This window comes from Chiroxiphia lanceolata, chromosome 3 (assembly GCF_009829145.1).
Source record: "Chiroxiphia lanceolata isolate bChiLan1 chromosome 3, bChiLan1.pri, whole genome shotgun sequence".
Classification (NCBI taxonomy): Eukaryota; Metazoa; Chordata; class Aves; order Passeriformes; family Pipridae; genus Chiroxiphia; species Chiroxiphia lanceolata.
This window is the reverse complement of record NC_045639.1, coordinates 21,038,308-21,063,803: the sequence shown is the minus strand read 5'-3', so window position 1 is coordinate 21,063,803 and position 25,496 is coordinate 21,038,308. Positions and strand designations below refer to the sequence as shown.

Below are 25,496 nucleotides of genomic sequence, written 5' to 3'. Positions count from 1 at the left end.
GAGATAATGCATTTGAATACATGTAGTGGTATAGATGCAATTATGTGTATGTGTGTGTACATACATGCATGTGTGTGTAAAATGATAACATATTAACTATCTATTATAGATGTCATACACTATATTTATGAAATGTATATTTTATATTATATAGCTTTAAATATGCACATGCTCATTGTCAGTAAAAGCTAGTGACCCTCCTTATCCCCCTCCCCACAGTTTTATATTGGCTCTTGTTTAGAAAGATTAGAAAGTTTCAAGATATCATTTTCAAGACATTTCTTACATGTTTTGCATGACCCCTAGTAAGGCTGGGCGATCGGCTTTTGTACTTAAGTTTGGCCTCTTTTCTAGACTTCAGAACAAGTTCCACTCTCAGAGATCAGAAGGTAGACTTCCATATCCACTAGACAGTTTAAAACAATCTGTTATGTCAGTACCTTCCTCCACTTATCATCTCAATGTTCTGTAATTCTACTGACAATAGCCCCTCAAAACACAAGCACATAAAATTTCAAAACTCTAGCACAAAAATAACTGAGGAATCAATTGTGTCACATTCATAAATGACTAAAATATGATAAAAATGACAGATGACTTTCTGGAAATCTGCAATCAAAAGGTCAGATTTAGGATCTTTTTATATATTCAGTAGTCCATAATAAATGAGTATACCAAATTAAAAGATTCTATCTCATTGGGACATAGAAATGAATTGTGTCAGGATGTTACCTGTTCAAAGCATCTGTATTATGCAGATAATACCCAGTCATACCTATGAAGCTGGAGACAGTTGACAGAGTCTGGTTTTTCCAGAGATCCATTGTTTTCCATTCCAAAAATACTGCAATTTCTAGCAAAATATTGCCAGTCTTCCCATTTTAGATCATCTCTTTTTTTTCTTTCTATTCTTACTGCTTCAGGGTGTGGGCTAAAGAACTGCAGTATAATATAGAATACCTACAAGAAGATAACAAATTTATGAACTGATATTAAAGGCTAAGTTGTAAAACAATGAGAATATGAACTTCATTTTTCTACGTGACTACACAGTCTGCTCTACGACTCACAGGCAGAAGAAGCAGCTATATTTCAGGCCATATATTCCCAATTAAAACCAAAGATAACCTTTTTTGTTAAACAAGCTCTTTGAACTCTCAGACACTATTACACAACTACTGATCTGTGCATCAGAACTCCACCTTTTCTTGAAGATCCTTTGAAAATGCACCACAAAATCCATGATTTGTTACAGTAATATTATTTTGGCAAAAACGAAGGTTATAATTCTGTGTTGCCAAATATTTGATGAGTCATTTGTCTGATAACAGGTACTTTTTTTTCAGGATTCTCTCTATTTTTAGCTCAGAATCTTATCAAATACCTGTGCTGTTTTAAAGAGCACTTCCCTCAGCATGCTGCTTGTGCAGAAATGTGTGTAGCAAATAAGCAAAATCCTAGAATGTCATATATATTTGAAATCGCTTTTAACTAAAGGACTAATTCTTACTTTTGTAGCCAAAACCTGTCATCATATTCTTTCCCTTCTCACCATTAAAAAAAAAAGAATAATAAGCTAGCAAGAATACACAGAAATTTGGTGCATTCCCTATTGTGAATGCAGCCCCATTCCTGATAAGTCCCTCCTTCCAAGACATCCTGACACTCTTCAACAGTCCAATGGAGTGTTAGATGAAATATGGGCTCTTCAGTAACCAGGCCTGCCTATCGTTTTCTCCTTCCATATTCTTTGGGAGGCTAAACTACCATCTCCAGAATATCTACAAAACAGAAATCCCTCTGATAAGTCAGTGTGCTTTCGACATGTTCAACTTCATTTGTCTGCAGTCAGTTTTCTACCAGAGGTATGGAACAAGCACTGTAAGCTTTAATAGAAATTAAAACTAAAGTTGCAGATTACAAAAGTGGAGGTAAAAGACAGCAATCAGTTCCTAAATATTGGTGCCTTCACACAGGATATCCTCTCTGGTATATCTATTCAAGATTACTGCTTGTTACAACAGGCACATTGAAAGAGAATGACAAAAACCATAATGCATTCTGCCTTTTGCACTGTTACACACCAAAAAAAGGAAGCTTTCTTCCTGATCCTCTAAGGATAAAATTTTAAAGTATAAGGTTTGAATTTCCTCAAAATTGTAAATGAAACACCTACAAAACTATTTTCTTAGTTCTTATTTAATAAATAGCAAATGTAATATTCCCATTACCTGATACTGTCCATTTTGCAAATCTATTGTGATTGAAACACCACGATCCAGACCTGCAGTATTAGCAAACACAGACGAAATCCAAGTGGTCCCAATGTCATCATCATTGATGTAATACAGAGGATGGGCTTCTGCATCCAACCTCAGCACTCTGTCGTTAGTGGTATCATCTGCACCATTGGGGATGCAGTACCTCTGTATCAATGGGTGCACTCGGGGATGACTTCCAGGACAGCGGCACTCAGACTGGGTATGAAGATGAGGGAATTTTCCAGAGAATACTTCCAAAATGTCTCTGTCACAGCATATAGAAAAGTAATTACATACATGACAAAAAAGGACAAGTGCCACTTTGTGCCTCTAGGGTCTTAGATTAAACAAAATTCAGTTTATAGTAGAAGCACTAAAGGCCTGGTTTCAGCTCATAAAAATGGGTCAATCAGCTACAAATGGAACCCACACAGGTTCTCTATGTTATCTATGGTAAGCAGCAGGCACCTTCAGAAGAAGCACTGCAGAGCTGCTTTCATTGCTCCACATATATGAAGCTCCTCAGACATATGGCACTAAGGGAAACTAGTTCCTTGTTGAGGTGTCTGAAGCTAGATAGGATGAATCTAGCCACATATGCAAGGAGAAAAACTCTTAACACTTTATTGTAGCATCATGTCTGACTCCAGTTAGTGGTCTCGATACTGCTCTTAAGGATACCATAATGTTGAAACATTGCCTGTAACCACAAAAAAGTTGAATGTTTGCACTCAAATCCACCAAAAAGATCACCTTGAACAATATCACATTGCACTGTAGAAAACCTGGACAGAAATATTTTTACTTTTAACTAATTTTAATACAAATGCCCACTTTTTAGCTGCCCCAGTTCGTGATCAATACAGCCATGTCAAATCATTGAGTCATTTGAGTTTCCTCTGACATCAGCAACTGAAATAGATACATAGGGAGGTAGGGAGGTAGGCAGGCAAGTAGGTAGATATATGCAAGACATGGGCAGGTCTTTATCTGTTCCTCTCTGGTATGAAAGAAAGATTTTGTAAGCCTAGAAGATACTGATTTTTTATATTAAAAACCTGTTACTTTTCCCATTTTCCTATTTTATGAGTAAGAACATAATTTTTGTGTACTTCTTAAGTAAATAAATACTTGATAGCTGTCACTACAAATTCCACAGAACCCAAAGCTATAGGGCCTTTTATGTAGACATAGCCTTAAATTAATTGGCACACAGGAAAGACTTTCCTTCACAGTTTATCCCATTTTGGACCAAGTTATTTGTGGATATAAAATCAAATCTACAAAGACATCACTAGGCCAAAACATTCTGTAAAATGTCTTATTTTTCAATTGTTAAACTTTATTCATTTCATTGACCTAAATTGTAGTTCAAAGGATTTGACAAGCATTGCTTCGAAAAAATGATTTTCATAAAACTTGGAATTCAGATTCACATTAATATTTTCAATTCAGAAGAGCTCAGTTCATCATAATGTCCTGCAGACAGCTGAGCTCCTAGGAAACTGCTCTACATCTTATTGAAAGACTATCATTAAGTAGCCTTAAGGTCTGCAGTCATGAGTGTCATTGCACGCAGCCCACCCAGAAGCACCACGCAGACAAATAGGACCTGACTACTTCTGGCCAGCTTGAATTGACTAGATTAATCCAGCATGAGCTGGATAACAAAGGTAACATTTCTTTGTAATGTGCTAGGAAGGGAGGCTGGAGGGCAACAGAAATTGCACTGGCAACTGTAATTTGGCCTCAGGAGCGGAGGAAGTCAAAGCAACTGCCCAGAGCTCTGTGGGCTGAGCCAGTGAAGTCATTGGCAGCTTATGGTGACAATCTAACATAGCAAGCAAGGAACAGTTCAGACAATGGCACCTCGGGGTACGGGTGTGGGCATGGGGCAGGGGAAGCACCTAGAATAGCTGACATGGACATCCGATACTATGGGGAATCTGAAACCAGGGGAAAGGAACAGCTAAGCACAGCAAGCCAGGCTTGCAGCCACAAAGCCAACATTCTAACCAAGTTGGAATGTCTGTCCTCTTCAACTGGATCACTGGTATCTGAGTGGTCTAAAATGGACTAGTCGGCTCTGCTCCCTCCCTTGCCTTACAGTTTACACGGAGCTCTGAGAAAGCTCTTAGCAAGTTTTATCCACCAGGACTAAGCTTATCAGCACACACTATTATGTCAGAATTATGATGAGTAGATAACACCTAGACGGTTTATAAGCATTGAAATCTAGCAACTGGATCTTCTCTCTGCAGAACAGTAAGTCAGGTTGTAACAAGGACAACAATAAGAAGGAAAGCACATATTTATTACTGAGTGTTGTGTTGCACTATATATTCACTACATATACCGCTATATATATTAAGCCTACTTAAGCACAGTTCAAAAGCAAAACACATTAAGTTGCTGAATTTATTTTAACTCAAGATTTTTCAGATTAAGGATAATCTTTGAAATGAGGTTCAGGAAACTACATCATCATAAGCAATCATCTAAAGAAAATATCTGAAAAGCACTATACTTTGGGAAATAAGCATATTGTTATCTACAGTCTTCTTGCCTCACTCTTACTTTTTTACAAAAATAAAAGTTCTTTACCTGTTTGTAAGTGCCACTGGGTAAAATCGAAAATCTTGCATTCTTCCAACAAATTGCTCTAAACCTAAGAAAATATACTATAAATAATCTTTTGAGCAGAAGGCAGCTTTGCACTGCATGAGAGCACCTTTAATTCAGCACTCAGAGATCTCTCTTGCACAATTACCCCTCCTGAATGAAACCATCTTGGACCTGGACAAAACTATAGAGGGCAGTGGCTTAATTTTTTTTATAAAAAAGAATGATTTATAATAACTTTATAAGAACATTTTGTACCTATCTCTTTTCCGATTAGAGAGGTGGCACAAGGATCGGCTCATTAGACAGAAGTAATGAGCCAGTCCATGTGCCACCTCTAATTAGAGAAGAGATACAGTAGGTACAACTGTACCTATCAATTTATACAATAAAGATAAAAAGCATTTTAAAATATTATCTTCTTTTATACAATTATTAGTTTTCCAGGATTCAGAATCAAAATTACAACAAAACACATTTCCAAATACAAGCTTTAAGAAATGGGGCACAGAATATTTTCTTGCCCAAGCCCACAATAAAGTTGTTTTAAGTGACACATAGCCATATTTAGGAGTTAGCTTCAAATTGTGCATGTTCCTGAAGTCAATGTTCTTAGACCAGGAGAGCCAAGAATTTGTGAAAAGCAACAAAACATCCCCCACCATTCTGCTATGACTATGTCATGCTGTAGTACATATAAAATTCTAGATGCAGAGGAAGAGTAAAGCTATTAGGCACTACTAGGCTGCAAGCTTCTCATTCTGCTAGTCATTTACATCAGTATTGATAGAACTGAAGAACAGGGACAGCCAGAAATCTTCAGCTCTGTTCCTGAGTCTGCACAGAGAGGAGCATTGTCTAGTGGCCATGCACAATTCCATTCTCAAATACTTGCATACATTTACTCAGAAAAACTATGAACATAAATTATTGGAATGTGTCACTTTACATGCATGTTTTAAAGAAGGCAAGAAAACCTACCTATATGCAGTAACACATAGAATAAATTATTATCCTACTGGATCATCTACCAAACTTCTATCTTTCACCCAATCTTTTGAGAAAGCTAATTGTATAATAGGAATTTTCTTCTGCAGGAAGTATTACTTCTTAGCATATAGACAACTTAAAATTGCTCACACACTTCTTTTAACCACAAGATGCATATTTTATTTTGTATATTCCAATGCATTTCACTAAAATGCTACAAGATTCACCTGTGAAGCTTTGTCCAATTTGCAGAGTACCATCAGCATCATTATCTGCAACTGTTCCCTTAAGAATCCTTGAATCAAAAGGTGTGTTGTCATCTTCCCAGCCATTCAAGAAGAAACTAATTCGGCTGTGATGCACCTAGAGAGTCAATGTAAAAAGGCAAACACATGGTTTATTATGCAATCACTTTGATTTCTCTACATGTTGAGTTTATCACTGATTAACCAATAACATTACTTCAACCTTTCTGCTGTGTTTCTTTATTTTCAGTGCCTACTGAAAGCAGTTACATCTTTTCTGTCCATCCAGAAGCATAAGGTGTAAAATTTCCACAGTAGTTAAATCAAAGAAGAAACTACAGTACAGGGATCTGGCAGGGAGGGCGAAGAGAGGAAAAGGAGAAGGGTGGGTCTATTTCACACGGCACAAGGCTGGTTACAGCTACATCACCACTTCAGGCCATGGGCACATGTTATAGCTGTCACAGCTCTTCTCATACACATCACTTCAAACAGGCCTCAAGGGGCTGTATACCATGCTCAGGATAACCAAGTACAGCACGTTTCAGCCAGGCCTCTAACACCCCTCCAAAACACCTCCCTAACCCCAGCATGCTACTTTCTACAAGAGCTGAAGGGAATGGTATAGGAACTGCCTACATCTGCTTTACACCCAGTGGCTAATTCCCTCACATCAAGGGAACCCTTGGCTAGGAATATGCACTCAGCCAGCACCCCAGGGTACTGTTTTCTGCAAGTGTTCCCTTCCCTGCCAATTCATTTTAAATCTGAGCTAACGTTCATAGAAATACTTTATGGCGTTCTCCCAGCTCCACAAAGTCACGAGATGCTGAGCTTTTACAAAGTACTTTTTTTGCATTAAAAAACCTCAGGTTTAGGTTACCTAAACTCAGGAAAATTTTATTAATATGGGAATGTCTTTCAGCCTTACATTTTATGAAATTCAATCCTCTCATTTAAAATATATAGGTCCATACAAATTAAAACTGTAGATATCATGGCTATAGTCAGCTTCCCATTAATGAAGTTAATTATACTTCAAAATAAGTTGAACTTATCCAAAACTTTTATTTCAGAAAGTGATTTATTTGCAAAAATGAAATTACTTGATTTTTAGCATTAATTAGCTTGCATAAGGCTTTTTTCACATGAGAACTTGGTAGCTTTCAGCATTTGAAACACCATTTTTTTGCTGCCAATTTACAGAGCAGTATTTTAATTTTGCAGATATGGATGCCTGGTGAATCGTGTCTATCAAGGCCAGATAAAACTAGAGTGCTTTAGCCTGTCTTGATAGTCATGCTAATCAAAACAAAATAAACATGGAATAATTGCTTCCATAAGAACAATATCTATGTGAGGACACAAAAGGTTTACAAGCCAGAATAATTTGTTGCAAAGAGGAAAGACAGAACTTATTTACCAGTTAACAAGATACCAGCCTGAAAACCACAATATAAGCACTCACAATACTATTCTGCAATAAAGTCTTTCAAATTTCAGACCAAGATAAACGGACACAATTATCTATAAATCTGAGCTCAGATGATCAGCATCAGTGCCTTGGGCAACACAAGTCTATCAGCATTTTAAGAAAGAAAACATGAAATAAGATGGAGGGTTTTGTTTGGACTTTTTTTTTTTTTTTAGGCTTCACACAAAATTGTACAGATGAATTTTTCCTCCTTAAACTGCACTTTCAAACATACACATGCATGCTGAGCTTTATTGCCATTTCCAGATTCAGTCAATACTTCCCAAATTTAGACAGGAATATTTATTGCCCTTCCACTGATGGAAATTTGAAGGCTATTATCATAATTACTAAGCCTGGAGATTTGTTCAAAAAGTTATTGCATATGAGTTTCACCACTCAAAATACATCTCTCCATTTTAAATTATCTTTTGTGTTGACACATCAATGACCTAAATACAACAGTTTTTTATTTAATTTTAATTCAAAGCCCTCTAAACATCTGATGCCCTATTTGCAAGAGCCTAAGTATACGTATATGTGGTGGTTACATCGCATTTTTTTTCTGCATCACATTTTTTACAGCCTGTTACTGTCATTTGGTGTTTGACTGTTATCATCATAAAAGATACAGGCTTTTCTACTTTGTTATTTGTAGCATTATCTCATGTTTTACAACATCTTTGCACAACATGCCCGCACATGAAATATAACTAGTGAAAAGTTCTCAGTGGTATTAATGCATAAAAAAGAATGTGGTTCCATCTCTACTGTCTTTACCCAGCCAAAAGCTGATGAACAGCCAATTTTCCTTTATCACATTAGCACAGCCATGAGGGAAACACATTTGTTCTAGTCAGCTACACTAAAGATACTATTACCAATCTAACATATACATGTTTTATATCAGCAGTATTCTCAGAGTATGAGGGAGCCAACAATATATTAACACTAGCATGACAGTTTATTTAAGAAAAGAAAATTGTCTCTGTAGAGGGACAGAAGTTAGAAATGTATGGCTAAAGCTCAGTGTCACTGGTCTAATAAAGGTAATAATTCTTAAGCTTTCTTTATAGCAGGTAACACTCCTGTGGCAGCTCTGTCATATCATTCAAATAAAAATGTTGCCTTTTACAAGTTTAAGAGTACCTTTATTTTTAGTCAGATATGAAGCATGTTTCCGCTTTCCTGTTTCCACTGTAAAACATTTGTAAGGGGAATTCAGAAATGGGTGCACTCACCCCCATCAGCTTCTTGCAAACTTACTGTTTCAGACAAAGCTTTATAGGACCCAATTCTGCCTTCCCCCATGGTAAGCAGAGTGCTTACCTCCATGCATCCCCTACTAAAATCAGTGGGTCTATTTATGACTTAACAGCAACAGAATTGAGCCCTAAGTGACCAGGTATTTTTACTTGTTGAAAATAGGTGACTAATGACAATTTTAAATCTCCCTCCCCCCCTCCCCCACCACCAATCTCTTCGTATTAAATAGGATTTAGAATAGTTGGGTTTAATATAGCACATCCCCAAGGTAGCCCTAAGCACTTTACAATGCTGAATTGGATATCAGTAGTGCAGTGACTGTGTAAGGCAAAGGCAGCAGTCATTATGCATTTGGCAGTAGCTCAATGTAATGATCCCCCTGCTGGTTATTAAAGGGGGTATGAATATCTGACATGGGAGGAAAATGTAGGAGGGAAACCATGTGTGGTATAAAAAATCCCAGCGGCTCTCCACTGTGGGAGGAGAGGAAGTCTCAAAGTTTGGTGTCAGTTTAGACTAAGCTAAATAAGAAGAAAAGCTGGCACCAAATAGGCTGTTCAATGTAGTTATTTAAGGTCTCCTGACCGATAGCATTAAATTTCATACAATAGCACAGAACTAAGAGAACATTTTCCCTTCTGACTAGGACAACAGGATTATTCCCCTGTTGTCTTTATTAATAACGTTCAATAGGAATTTGTCCCAAGAGAGTAACAGGAGATGGGTAGGAAAGGTTGGCTTCGTGGTTGTGCAGAGCGCGGGACCAGAAGCCTGGGACATCAGCCCTCTAATCCCAGCTCTGAAACCGCCTTGCACTCTCGTACTTCCCCATCTGTCAGATACTTAGCAAATCACCTCATAAGGAGGTAGCAAGGATTAGTTACTAAGATACATTCACTCTGAAACTCCAACAGCCCCTGACAACATAGAACCTAATACCAAGCAATGGAAAATCTATCTGATGGTGAACTGAGGTGGTGAAAGATGTTTACACTCTTTCCTCTAATAGCATTCTTGTTATGATACAGAAGGGTTTCAAAGATGAGAGGTGCTGGTCCAAAGAGCTGAGAGGCAAGTTCCTTCAATGCATCCTGAACTGAGCTCTTACGGTTCTTTGGCACAAGCAAACTGTGCATCAGGGACAGCAATACCAAACCAAATCACTTCCTACATAGGAAAACTTCCTTGCCCTGTGGGTTACTCACAGTAGTGCAGAATCACAAAGCCACAGAATGGGTAAGGTTGGAAGGGCCCACAATGGATCATCTGACCCAACTTCCCTGCTCAAGCAGGGTCACCCCAGAGCATATTGCACAGGATTGTGTCCATGCTATTGTTAATAAAACAAGATAGGTATAGAAAACACATTACAACTTCATTTTCTCATCTAAAGATCTCTGCTATTCAGATCCTACCCATGAAAACATAACAATGAAATTCAACATTAATTTTTCCACTTGGTTTGGATCAGGCAGAGCTTTCATGTGAACAAAAGCCAGTATTTTCATGTATTAACTGCTAACAGAACTGTTAACTTCCACTATATTGCAGCAATCTGTGTGGCAAAAAAGAAGCAACACAACTGAATACTCCACTTATTTTGCCATATGGCAAAAAGCAGGAGCAGGGGCCATATAAGAGCATGGCAAGCCTGTATGTTAGTGTGCCTGAATACTTTTTGAATCTCAAACCACCAGCAGCTCAGAGACCTCACCAGTCAGCCATGGTTTCTATATATTAGTAGCTTTCCATGGATATATTCTGCCTGATTTTGCACAGCTGCTCCTTGAACGAAGAATACAATGTTTTTTTCTTTCACTTTTTTTTCATAAGCCTTGTATTGTACTGATATCTATAAGTATAATGTATATTGGTATAATCAATGTATAAAGAAATAGTATAAGAGTTAAAAATAAAGAGTATAACAGGTATCATAAAAATAAGTAGTATCACAGAAAAAATTAGCAATATGCTTTAAAAAAAACCAAGCTGAATATTCCTCATCATTAACACAGAGGCAGAACAGATTTTGATATCAAACAAAAAACATAGCTATATCGACTCCGCTTTCTTGAACTACAATGACCTTTTCCAAGCCAAAGCCAATTTGAGGGAATTCTGAGACCACAACCTACAAAGTTTTGTCTTTCACGTAATAACAGACACATTTCTTACACTGCAATGTACATGTGTGATATCTGGCCCACTTAAGCAACATACATTTTTTTCTCCACACACATTAATCACCACATATTTTTTCTTCACACACATTAATCATTCTGTCATCAAAATGTCCTGATACATATATATAAAAGGCAACTGAGACAATTTTAGTCTCTTCCATGTGGAATTAAATTGCACCACTTAAGCAAAAATAAATGAAGTTAAGTGAATCTTTCTTCAGTGGACACTATGATCTTTTGGCATTAGTAAGATTTTTCCATTAAAGTCAGTTCTAATATTAAAACTACCCATATACCTTGTGGAAAATGATTTCTAATAAATAAGATAGGAAGAAGAGACACAGAAAAGAGTCCTTTATATTCTATTAAAAAAAATCCTAAAGAATACCTAAATATATTATAGCAGAGTGCAAGATCACTATCCAGAGATCAAAGCTTCACTGCACTAAATGACACACAGATGCAAGAGTCTCTTCCCAAAATATTTTACAATTTGTAATTATTATATGCTCCAAAGACATAGCTGTTTTTCAGTTAGTACAATCTTTCCCTACAGGTTATCTTTCCTATCCCAATATTAATGTCATGGGAAAGATTTATTAAAATATTACAGATAAATTAAAGGGAGTTATTTCAAGACACATTAATCTCTTCTACTGGTTGAACATACATTCTTTTATCATCATAGCTCCTAGTAACCATAAAATACAATTTAATCTTAAAGTTTCTTCTCATCATCTATTGTTCTAATAACTAGATCACACTGTCTGGCAAGACAGATTAATAAACCAGAAGAACTTCTTCCCAGATGCGTAGACCATAAATGAGGAGCTCCACAACAAAGAGAACTCTGGCACCAAAAATAAAAGAAAAAAAATCTTTTCTAGTCATTTAAGTCAAATGATACTAATCCTGGCCTACTGAGTTATCCAGCCAACTTAGTGATGCCAAGCACTTGGACTGCAACTTCAGCTCTTATGGCTATTTAGACCATCATACAAAGTCTCAAAGGGCAGGGGCAGGACTGATCAACATACATAAACAAGGACAAGGACCCAAAATGCATCTTCCAATACTAGGAATTAATACATTCCACTACATGTAACAGACACCACTGTTTTCATACAAGATGAAAAAGAAGCAGTTCAGGGATCTGCTGCTTTACCAGGCAGTAAACGAGATTATTCCAAAACTCAGGTATCTGCATATTAAAATTAAAAAAAAAAAAACAAAAGCCAATTCTTCATTTAAAAATGCAAATTTAGCTAGATGAAAATGCAAGTTAAATTTAAAAATTTAATGCAAACTAAAACACAAGGCCTGTTTCTCAAATATGAGGTAAAAAAGCAAGTTCTCCTTGAAACAAGAGAACAAAAAATGAAACTTAAGAAGACTCAAGTCTGGTTTTGTTTTTCCTTTAAATAAGCTCTATTTGCACAGCAAGTAATTTCTCAGAAATAGAAGTAACTATTATAAAGATGATACATCATTTGAAGAATTTTAAAGTGCTTTATGAGAAGCAATTAGGCAGCTATATAATTTACCTGTAAGGCATTAAAAAAAAAAAAAAAGTGCTATTTATTTTCCGGTAGAAATGATCCCTCCCTTTACTTGTCTTAAAAGCTAAAGTGACTACAAAAAAAAAATAAAGTTGCACAGGCTTTACAGAGATGTAAATTAAAGCAGAAGTTAGCATAAATGATTTGCTTAATCATTCAGAAATAACAAGGAGTCAGAGATTATGAGAAATCAGGAGAAGCTGCAACTCATCCAGCTCAAAAATTACTACACAACGTACCGTTACAATTGCTTACTGTCACTTAATTTGGTATGGTTCTTACAAAAGTTGCCAGCTAAACATAGCTTGCTATCTGTTAAAATAACCAAGATTCAGAAAACCTTTTTTTTCCTTCTTAAACATATTGCAGATTTGTTGCATCAGGAACTTTCTCAATGAGTTCATTCTGTAGGAACAGACAGTGTATTAACACATTTTCTCCCAAGGTGAGAAAACAGATTAAGGTTATGACCAAAATGACAGGCCTGTGGCTTCCTTGAATACTTTAATAGAGTCAACAAATCAACAGTGGTCACTGATGACAACAGAGGAAGGAAGACAATAGATGGAAGGAGCAGAATTAGTGATGCTGTTATAATGGTCTAATCAGAAACTTGAGCATAAAAATTTTTTTCACCTTCAACCTGTCTAAATATGCTCTTTTTGCCTGTTCATATAAAGATATATGGCATATATGTCCCACTGGGGGACATTTGGTTTCACATCTTTACGAAAGCAAGTGTGAAACAGAAGCATAACAGTTAATAGAAAAGTAAAGGGGTTTTGCATATCAAAGCGATGAGACACACACGGTATGTATTTCAGTATTTTCTTGAATAATTGCAAATCTTGCTAAACCTGCAGTTAAAAAGGCTTCCACACAGCTTTAATACTTCATAAATGAATTTCTGTAAAGAGGAAAGGTCAGTGATACAGACTTCAGCAACAGAATTTGGGGGGGAAAAAACAGGTTGAAACCATTAGCGTGAATCCAAGCTTACTTTCAGCTGTAATATAAGCAGAACTAGCAACCAAAAATCACAGTGCTGCATTTTACATATTTTTTAAAATCTGAGCATCTATGTACCCCTAAATTGATGAATCATAAATGGCAGACAACTTTCTGCCACAATTCAACACCTTCCTTCTCCAAATAAATTGCAGAATTTACACACCTTGAACATACATCTCAAAGGCTCCTTCTCTACCCCCCATTTCTGCCTTATTCTTATTTTGCATTATTCTACAAATATTTATTTCTTCTTTTTAATCTACTATATTTACATTTAGCTTAAAAGAAAACCCCAAACCTACAAAACAATAATAACAAAAACCCAAACAACAAGAAAAACGTAGAGAATACAGGTGGGACCAGATTCTATGTGCCCAAGGACTATTTTTCTCAAACATTAATATAAACAGAGAATAAAATAGTTTATCCTGGGAAGGGCAGGCGCTGAGCTCTTCTCTCTGGTGACCAGGACCAGAGGAAATAACATGAAGCTGTGTCAGGGGAGGTTTAGGTTAGACATTGGGAAAAGGTTCATCATCCAGAGGGTGCTTGAGCACTAGAACAGGCTCCCCAGGGAAGTGGTCACAGCACTGAGTCTACCAACCTTCAAGAAGCATTTGGACAACATTCTCAGGCATATGATGTGATTCTTGGGGCTGTCCTGTGCAGGGCCAGGAGCTGGACTCAATGATCCTTGTGAGTGTTTTGCAACTCAGGATATTCTATCATTCTATGATCCCCAAACTCCTCTGCTCCTCCCAAGCCTTCAGACAATCTGTCTGTCAGCCATCTTATGATTGCTTTAGAAAATAAAGAGGTGTGGTAGTTCCCACAGTTCAATCTGTGCAGACGAGCCAGGATTCCGCGTCACAATCAGCCACCTCGTACTCCACCTATTACTCACTGGCACTAGTACACAGCCTGCTCCTATAGTCTTATATTGATTATCTCTCCTTACAACATACCACATGCAGCCTAACTCAAATTTAAAACATTAGCTGAATGGATAATTCAAGAATAAGGACTATCACAGTGATGACATTATTGCTAGAGATGTTTGGACAGATGTCTTACATACTCCAAATTCTCCTGGGCCTTTTTTTATATTTTTTCCTCCTCTCAGAGGCAAAGCTTACAACCCTGAAATAAAGGAGTTCACTTTAGTCTTCTGCACTTTGCATTTTAATTTTTTTACTTGGAATGAAAATTGAGACAACACAGAGGGAACTTGGCAGATCTAAAACTTGGCAAGAGATAATGAATTTATGTAGCAAACATATGAGAACAAGGATATGTCAGGAGGAATTTGTCTAGGAACTTGTTCTCAAACAGACCAAAAAAGATGCTAATAACCATGTTAATAGGGACAGGGGAGTTGTGGGAGGGAGGACTGTGGAAATTAAAGAAAAATATCCAGGAGGACAAGGCAGCTCAGCTAATTTATCTGCATAACACTTGACAGACAAATGGTACCTTCTGCACCAGCAAAAAAACTGCCTGACAAATTTGCCAGTGAGCTTGGTGCTGCTTCAGCTAGAACCCTGTCACAATTTCAAATCTCCAATCCTGTTTTAGATCGTTTGCCAATATATAATAGCAAATGCAAAAGCTACATACATAATAAAATCTATTCTACCTGTTATTATTAAATGACTTGATTCACTTTTCTGAATTCCGCTATTTCCATATTCAAATCCTATACTACCTTCACATGGCAAAAAATGAAGTTTTCAAGCTGTAAGAACTCTGCACCTCCAAAGAAACCCAAACCTGCTACCCACCACTCTGTATTTCAAGCCTTTGAAGCAACTTAGCTGCAAGATTGAAGGACAAGAGCCGAAGATGACAGAGGCAAGCTGCAACCCTGGCTTCTGTGTAGGTTTCAATGTGATGCTTTTCACGCACCTTTGGTTCTCAGGACAAAGAGCATTTTACAGGAAGAAAACAAATAGGGCTTGGGGCTTTTCATTGCCACCACTGACATAAGTAACAGCACAGAGACTTTACTATGATGATTTTCAAAATGGAAGTGCTTAAGTTAGCATCCATAGTTAGGGGAGTTACAACCATAGTTACTTACAACCATTCCGTCATTTTTAGAAAGAAGACCTGCCAACATAGTTCTAGGCTGAGATTCATTATTCAACTGTTGCCAAAACTATAAAGTCAACTCTGTTCGCTCACCAGAACGTGCCAGTATGCAACTGCAACTGTTTTAATTTGTTAAGAATTTTATTTTTTGTTTATCCATATCAAAATTCAAGGATGCTGCAATGCTATTCTTCACTGAGAGAAGGAAGTAAAAACTCCAAGATCTCCCTTTCAGAACTTCCTTAAGCTCTATAAAAAAATCACCTTTAGCCTTTAACAATAGGAACTGAAGTTGTGAGTGGAAACAGTATACAGATGAGCTATTTGGCATTAAGTCATTGAATTTTTCTTCAAAATCAGGATGCTGCTTTAAGCTGACCAGGAGCCCACACAGGGAAATGGTTTGAAATAATTCAAAACTTTAATTCTTCAGTATGCTCCAAATGAAGTTGCAATATATGTAAGTTCACCAAAACCAGGATCAACTAACCAAATCAGTGAATGAAACTGTATATTAACCCAGACTATTTTAGAGCCATTATGAGAAATTATGTCGAAAGGTGCCTTTCTTTACAAAATTTATAGGGGATGCTACGACACATCAGTATTTGATGACACTGTGCACAGTTTTGTTGCAGAATCCAGAGGATTTTAACTTTCACTAACATAATAGGGTAAGAACACCTGTGCTGACTATATTTTCCCTGCAGGCCAGAAAACTGGTAAAATACCAGAAAAACATTCCAAAAGGAAAAACACTTTTCATCTTTGCTTATATCCTCTACTTCTTTCTTTCTTTCTTATACTCTTGTTGTTAGACTTTGACAGACACTTCTCCAGGAGCTCCTGATAAAAAAAAATAAAAATTCTTGATTAGATAGCTTTTGAAATTAAAACTGCCTAAATGGGAAAAACCCACCATTTTTTTAAATCTGAAATTGACTTATCACAACATTCTGTCCAGAGATAACAAGTGGAGTGACTAGTACTTCAGCTGTGAATTTATTTAAATGTAGACATACACATGCAGTATTAGGCAGGCAAAAACAGGATATGAAATAAACATAAGGCATCAGCTCTAAGCTCACTGTCAAGAATATACCAAGGCTTCTAACACAGAGTTCAGCTGAAGGTAACTATCTGTCAAATGTAATCTGTGCAAGAGAATATGCTTAAGCGGTGCTATGAATCAACCAAAATTGCTTTGGTCTTATTGACATTCAATTGCAAGAAGTTGCAGCTCATCCAGTCCAACAGACATCTGACAACACCAAGAGTGCTTCAGTGACAGAAAGCTTTAAATATAGATGCAACTATCATCACAATATACATGGAACTAAACTTTATCATCCCTCATACCATCTTCAGAAACAGGTCATCAGCTGGATGCCATAAGACTGCATGGGCATCCTCTCTGCCTATTGCCAATTTCTGCAGTTAACAAATCACTGCAATTTAAAAAAAGGAGAGAATACAGACGGACTGACAGAAAAAGATCACTCAATCTTCCATCAGTGTCCCATTAATCTCTCTCCAAAATCCACTTTTGCCATTATCATCTTTGTTCACTGTTTAAACATAAAATGCCAGATCAAAATTTGTTCAAACTGTTTGCATTAGTTAAGGCCAGATCTTCAGCTCCTATAAACTGCTTTCAACTTCAGCAATGTCATTTTACACTTGCCCAAATTCAGACCTCAAATATGTTAAAGTTACTTTTCTTCTCACATCTGTTCTTTACACCTTGAAACAAGATGTCTGATAACATGTGCATGTGGGAGGTTGGACAATAAAGCAACTTGCATACTGGGTCCCAAAAGAAGACACAATTTGTGTCCTAACTTTGCACAAAAGAAAGGAATACCACCTGCAACCATGTATGTGCCTGTTTCACTCTTGTCTCTCAGAGAACTTCTGCCATTTCAGTGGCAGATGTTCCATCACAGCATAGTGTCTTTTTCTAAAAATTTTCATATATCCACACCATCTACATGAGTTGTTACTTACCCCCCTGCTTGCCTTCCCTAGCTTTGGCTCCTTACAGTAAATTGAAATCATCCCAGATTCACAAACAGATAAAGGCAGTTGGGGAAGAAGAAATACATCTACTACATACAGCTTGCAACTATGTTTAAGGGGATGCACAGTGTAAGTGACTTAGGGGGGAAGAGGGGAGAAAGATTCATATCCGTGTTATGAGCACTCTGAACAGTTATGCCCACACTCTGAGAAATCCAGTGTGAAAAAAACAGGAGACTTGAGGAAGAAACCTCAACAGGGGACCACAGTGACAGAACTGTCTTAAAACAGAAGGGCTGGAGAGGATAAAGGGACAGTAGAAGAAATGGTAAAGAACAGCGAAGGGGAAGGAAAAAGCATAAGGTCGGGAGGGGCAAGTTGTGTCTTTGCCTTCCTTCTTTGCCCTAAGGCCCATATCGGCCTTCCTTTTCTTGAATTAACTGGGATGAATTTAATTGCAGCCTCTCTCTGTGTTTTATACACTATGTACTCTCTACTTTGTGGAGTGGATTTCCCATTCATCACGGATTGCAGACAAAAACCCCAGGAGCATTTTGCTTTCCTTCAAATTAGCTTTGCTAAAATCAATAACTTTAGGGCTGCGTTCTCCATCCAGCACATACCCCCAACCGTAACCATTTCAAATTTCATGATTTTTGATCATTTGATTTTGCGTCTTATCTCCCTATACAGATTTATATTTGCCATCTTTCCATAGCAGCTACAATATTCTGTATTGTTTCATTAATATATAAAGGCAACAACCTTAAAGCAACAGTGAAAACATGCTCTCATTGTAGTTTAACACAGTTAATATGACTAACTGATCTCTAACAATGTCTCCCTTCTTCTCCTCCTCAATACCCGCATTCTTCAAATCAAAGTTCTGGTTTTCTTAGGGACTGCTATGTCTTAAATATTTTTATTGCTTGGGCTTTTATTTTCTGATCACCTGCAAGTCTAGTGCAACAGCCAAGAATCACCATTACAATAAACTGTCCTTACCTTGTATGCAACCCACTGAACTTAGTTTAAAGAAATGGGGGGGGGGGGGGGGGGAAAGGAGGGGGTGAGAGTAGGAGCGTTTCCTACTGCAGATTGCAGATGGAGTATCATCCCCTCAGCAATATTGTTACATCTCTTCCAGCTTTATATTAACTCTCCGTTCCCTGAAACTGTGTATCTTGGCATTTTAAATCCCCCTTCATTTTCCTGGTTGTCTCTCTTATTCCAATAATATCTTTCTTATCCTTGAAAACATGTCACTCCAATTCAGCAGTCTTATTACATATGCTCCTAGCATTTGTATAAAAGAATTTAGCTTTTCTCTTTGCCCTCCTTTACTTTTCTTTTTCACTATCTCCTACAATGTTAATCCCTTCTCAGCAGGAAATGGTTTTCCTTCAATCCAAGTCTTTCTTTCTGGAATATATTCACTAGTTCAGCTTGAATTCCTGAAGAACAACCATAATTTTTTTTTTATTTTTTTTTAAGGGGAGGTGGGAGGTGGGCTGGAACAGGGACCCCAGAGTGCTCCTTGAAGCAATTAACTCTGTTCAAGATCAAGCTATATATTAATATAAATTTGACCCCCAAACAGTCAAATTGGAAAGCAGACCAATCTATAAGCCAGTTTACAGGCTTAAGAAAACTAATAGCTATTTCAAAAACAAAGTGTTTAAGATGCAAAAATGCAAGTACTAAAATAAGAAACGTTAATTTTTTGGATGGGGTAATCTTAGTACTGTGTCAAAAATTGAGTAATATAACCCAAACTCAGTTATCTGATAAACCAGGTTGAAGACAAAGAAAGATCAATGTGAAAAGAGACAGCTTTTGAAATGGTCTGTATTTTTAGAGAATTAGTATTTTAAAAAGCAAACATTTTAAAACAAACAGTTGAATCACAGATTAGTGACCTTTTTGCTACAGGCTATGCATTACAATTTTAGACTGGCAATTTTCATTTAATCTTTTGTTGGCCAGTACTTCAAAAGTATTTCAGTAGTATGAAGCAGAATTAAAATTGTTAACTACAGCTTTCCACTTTCTACCCAACCAGTACTGTACCAATGAATAATATTCTCTACTGCCAGTGTCAGTAGAGCTGTATCACTCTATTGGGATGCCTCAGGACAGAATAAATATATCTGGGCAGGGGAGGTGGCAGAGAGAAGCCAAGAGCTCAAAAGTGTAAAAACAGATTCTGTTAAAAACTAAAATAATTAACAAATAAGCTTTGCTAAACTATTTAAACATCGATCAGTCTCTGTCCTTTTTACATGGAAAGGTTTAACAAGTGACTCCTGTGTGTAAATGAGTTCCAAATAAAAAACTTCAAGGGACCTAGCCATCAGATCTGAAAATATCATGGAGAACAATTGCTTTCCTGCTGCATAATGACTCTATTTTCCCCAAGTCACAGAACAAATCAGATCCAACATCCAGTGATCATTATAGTAACATGAAGGAGACAAGTATTAAGGATTCAACTGCTTTTTAGTAGCTAAAACAGTTACGTAGACTTGCCAAAATTAATTGAAACAAAGGTCTGAAAGTACATTTTAGATAATCTCATAACAATGCACATTTTCTCTCTGCTCCCTCCATTTAAAATACAGCACAACCACTGATTCAGAATTTTCACAAACTACTTGTAATCATGTAAATTACAGATGAGATGTAGATTGTCAAATGAAATATCCCTTCTGAATAAAGTCTCTGTGCTTCACTAGTCAAAGAATAAGCAGATACCCACACAAACGAAGGGGGAAGCTGTTACTAATATACAATTATTAGCCCTGTATTACAATATCAGCTGCATATTACAATTCTAGTCTTTTGGAATTGATTATATCTGAAGAATTTTGCACCATTTGCACCACTCAGTACTGGGACTTGTAAGTCATTCCAAATATAACGCAAGGGTACATTCGTTCCACAACAACTGAACAGCTCTGCTGGGACTGAAAGGTTGAAAATCTATCCTCTGTCTTTTTTGGCTGATGATTTTCATAAGAAGAAAGCAATTATTCTTGCCTTTGAATGCCTTGCCACAAAAGTTCATGTATCCAGTTAAGGGATTTTTGCAAATAAAGTCTCATCTTTTCTTGTCAGGCTAGCCTCTTTTCATGGTCAAGGAGCCACAAAACTCTGCCTTTGATTCCTTCTCATATTCCTCCCCACAACCTTACTCAGGCCCTTCCCTCCTCCTCTGTGCCCTGCTTTCTTCCTCCCTCACAAAGTCCTTTAGAAATGGTCATTCAACTATTCCTTTGTAATGTAACTCTCCAACTATCTTTTTGATGACAATTCACTGTAAGCTTCAATTTCAGTTTTTGAATAAGTGCTTTCTCCAGAGCATTTTTACTAAGAATCTTACCAGCCAAGCTTTGCCATAGATCCAAACTGTTGCTGTTAATGGAACACAGACCAAAGCTGACTTTGGAGGACAATGTTTTGGTAGCTTATTGCTGGAAAAAAGCTAAAGGAAGTAGTTTATGCAGGAGCTCCCCTCAACCACATTTTACTAGAGATGGGCCAGGAGAGGATCAGGGGAGGCTGGTCATACAATTCGTAGCAGTGCCCTTTGCACTTTAGTGTACAGGCCTCAAGGCACAGAAAGTCCAAGATATTACTGAACAACAGCATAGACGAGGATGTCAACAAACACAATATAAGGAAAAGATAATAAAATACACTCAGAAGTCCAGCAGAAGAGTGGCAATCCAACCTGCTACATGCATAATTATCTGACTTACAGAATAAAGGTACATCTACATGGCACAAGTCAGTAGTAACTTGAAGAAACAGAGTATCTACTATCCAAGACTCAAGCAGGCAACCTAGAGAAGCTCGGAAAAGATGACAGACTTTTTCTTTTACCAGTCCTGATTCCAAGAACCACATAAGTCCCATAGGACACTGTCATCAAGCTAGAAAGAGAGAGGCTCATATCTCCGAGTATTGACAATAAATCTTCAAGGGTAAGAATTCCAGTGGAAAAAAACCAGAAGTTTTGCAGTTCTGAAACGTCAGATTAGGAGAAATATTGATGGTTTATTCTGTGCTACCACTGAATATCACTTGATGCTTGGCTTACAGGTGCAAGGACGATGAACCTCACGAGAAATATAGGCCATCTACAATCACAGTCAATAGCAAGGATACACCTAAACACCACCAGAAAGGAGAGAAGAGAGGTTCAGGAGAAAAATATTTTGGTTTCTACTCAGGAGGCAGAAGACAAAAGCCAGTGCCATTCTTTGAAATGCTGCCAGTATCATGAAGGGTCAGACAAGCAAGGCTGTACAATTCTGCACACAAACCGTGCATGGAAAAAAGGATTTAGGTCATTTCAGAACTGAGACACTGTTCTGGAAGAGACAGAATCAAAGCAAGGGTCAGTTGCTCCTATACCCAAAGAGAGCAGTTTCTTTGTATATCAAATTAGGAAAGAAACCAAAAGTGAGGGTAAAAATAAAGTATCTAAACCAGAAATGTCCTAATTAAGCAAGAATGTAGATTGTGAACAAAATATGCTGTCTTTGAAATCTAAAGCCTAAGATGTTTGAACCTGAATGTCAGGGATTACATAGATCATACCACTGGAGAAAGTATGGGTATGCCTAAAAAAGTTCAAATTTTCATAAAGTACACGAGCTTGACTGTATTAAAACATATTCAGAAGTTGGTATTCCAGTACATTTTTAAAATAAAAAGAGCACCTTCAGATTCAATGGAAGATCAGAAAAGCAGCAGGAAAAAAACCAAACCAAACCAAAACAAATCCAAAACCTATTTTCAATTAACCCTGCACAGAGCAAAGAACAATGTGGAAATTAAATTACAGACATGATGCCATGAATAGGTCTTGGACCATTCTTCTGAGATCCATCAAATCCAAATCTGCACTGGGAGAACTGGTTGGAAAAGCACATGGATTAATACTGTACACTAGAAAAGGCAACCGTGACTTTTTGTGGAAAAAAATATCTAGATCCAATTTGAATCTCTGAAGTAAAGATACACAGTGAATAAGGACAGAACCAACCAATATAATACACTAGCTTTCTAGAAAGGTTTCAAACTTGAGAGAGATTAAATGGTCACATTTCACACTGACAGTAGTTTATCAATTCCAACAATCTCTGCTATTTCACATTTTGTATAGGTTTGAAAACAGTGGTTAGTGAGGTGAAAAGGATGGAGTGAATGCATCCAGACAGTAAAAGTCAAAGCTTACTTCAAAAGTTACAAAGGATTTTCAAACTGTTAACGAACAGACAACAAAGCAGCAGACTAAATGTGTTAACCTGAAGGGTAGTAGACAGAGAAATATATTCTTAGCCATGTAAACATAATACTAAATTCTGAACTGTCGCTGCTCCAAGCAGTCTTGCGGTTACTGTAGAGAGTCATTCACTAATAGGTAAAGAGGAAACACATTCCTTATTGGGAAAGAAATGAAAAATAAAACCATAAAACTTTATTGTTTAGAAACTTACAGTGCAAAGTCCCTGGAACAATAAGTGGAGTTCTGACCCTTGCATCCCTATATACCCCAAAAGTTTTGAAAGATCAATAAGGATGAACAAACTGCAGAACAGCTTCAGTACAAGGAGAGATCTTGTTTATAAACAATTAAAACATGTGATCAAGTTCTATAATCAACGTATCAAACAGCATAGGAATCGTAAATAGAAAGAAATTAACAAAAGACATTGACAAAAAGAAATCGTCAGACAGCAGATTTAAAATAAAGAACACTTTCATACAGCCATATTTCCATATGTGGAAGTCATTGCCACAAGACTGCAATGCCAAAATATAAATTATATATATGCCAATATATAAAATTATAAGAAAAAGAACTAGACTATTAAACTACAAACAGGTCAGTCAGTGGCTATTCAATACAAGTCTGGCTTAAGAAGCTTCAAAACCACTGATTGTCAGAAAATTAGGTCAGCGATATATCTAAAGAAAGCTGTGTCTGTGCATCTACTCTGCTTTCATACTTCAAGACAGACTATCTAGACAGACTGTCCAACCGACACAGAAGTCCTTAATGATGCAAAAATTACAGCATTATTGAGCTGAGGCACTGGAATGAGATACAGGGACAGGAGGAGTTCCTCCTCATCCCAGAAACCTTCTACCTGCTAGCCATGCTGACAAGTTCAGTGCCAGGAAATATTCTTTTCTTCCATGAGAAGATGATACATGTGAAGTCTTATCACAAGATGCTCCTGTTGACTGCCACCACCACACATGAATTTACGTCGTATGAGATCTACACATGTCATTTATGTCACCCTCCTTTGCTGCATGCACAGATGTTAACATGAGAATGTGAGAGAGTTCACACACAAATAATGGAGGTTGCACAAAGGACAATCTGAAAGTTTCATCTTCCATTTCTTGATCAGACTTCTGACTTAAGTCTGTCTTTAAGCTACAAAAACCTGAAATGTAGCAATTACCTAAAACAAAGAAGCAAATAAAATAAATACAAATCCAGGAACAGCAGAAGCTGCTCTATTTGGCTGTGCTCATGAAGATTTTAGGACTCATCAAAAAAAGGCTTCAAGTATCTCGTGAAAACATTTAGCAACTAGCACATCACAAGAGGGAAGGATAATGGTTCACAATATCTGTGATCCATCTTTACCAGCAAAGACTTCGAAACCAGTTGTCAGTTTTCTGTTCACATGTTGTATGTTGTGCCAAAAACTACCTGATGGAGGACCTTCTACCCACCTTGCAAATGGTATATTCTAAATGGTGATACTGTACTGTACTGTACTGTAAAACTACAAGCTTGGTCTCCCGAAAAAGGAATCAAATTCAAGCATATCAGCAGGGCTCTTTAGTAACACAGGACTCCAATAGACAGAAGGTAAACCTGTATTAACAAGAAACCTTTCCATCCACAAAACTGATAACGTACCCTGTGAGTGTCATCCTAATATTTTATACCAAGAGCTGTACAAGTACACAGAGACCACTTTCAAACTCTCCAAGTTTCTCCCTACACAAACATACAAGTGAAAGAGTATCATCAGCTGCAGAAGTGTTCCTAAAGTTCTACCAAGCAATACATATCTGAACCCACTCAAAATACATAAATATGTATTTAAGAGATCAGTTCAGAAGCAAGGGCTATATAGTTAAAATATTGTTGTATACCTCCCAGTAGGACTCCATATTTCTAGCACTCTTAAATAGTGTATTCTAATGACCAGCTTAATTCACAGGACGTTGTTAAACACACACAGCTCTTTCAGTTCTTCTAACTCCAGTTATACAATTTTTACTATTATTCTTAATATTGAATTTGAAACACATAAAGAAACCTTTCAAAACATTCTCTCTAAGAAGTAGGTAAGCTACTTACATTTGATATGACGTACCTTTTAGATTAATATGCCACCACAATGTAAATAACAATTAATTTTTTTAAAGAATATGCTTAAAATTACATTTTAACTACACATGACAGACACAGATGTATTGCATATTATAATGGTCACAAGAATTTTGATTCCCAGCTATTATTTACCCAAAAAAAGAAGTTGTGGTATGTTTAGGAAGACTCCAAAGTTATTTCCTTTAATTAAACACCAACACCACCCCTGCCCTGCCCCCCCTTTCTAGAGTAGCACAAACCGTTACTTATCTCTACTTTACTCAATTTTATCTAATAAAATAAAAATTAAATTAAAAAAGCAAAACGCACACCAGACACCAAAAATACAACTCTAAGAACTGCG

General features: G+C 37.0%; 1 protein-coding gene across 1 annotated transcript in view; it reads right to left on the bottom strand.

Annotated features, from left to right (window-relative positions):
- LOC116783687 (usherin-like) overlaps positions 1–25,496 on the bottom strand; it is a 99,287-nt gene that overhangs the window by 59,897 nt on the left and 13,894 nt on the right. The window contains 4 exon segments of the mRNA XM_032681426.1: positions 776–960; positions 2,232–2,526; positions 4,866–4,929; positions 6,101–6,236. Coding sequence (XP_032537317.1) covers positions 776–960; positions 2,232–2,526; positions 4,866–4,929; positions 6,101–6,236 — 680 coding nt within the window.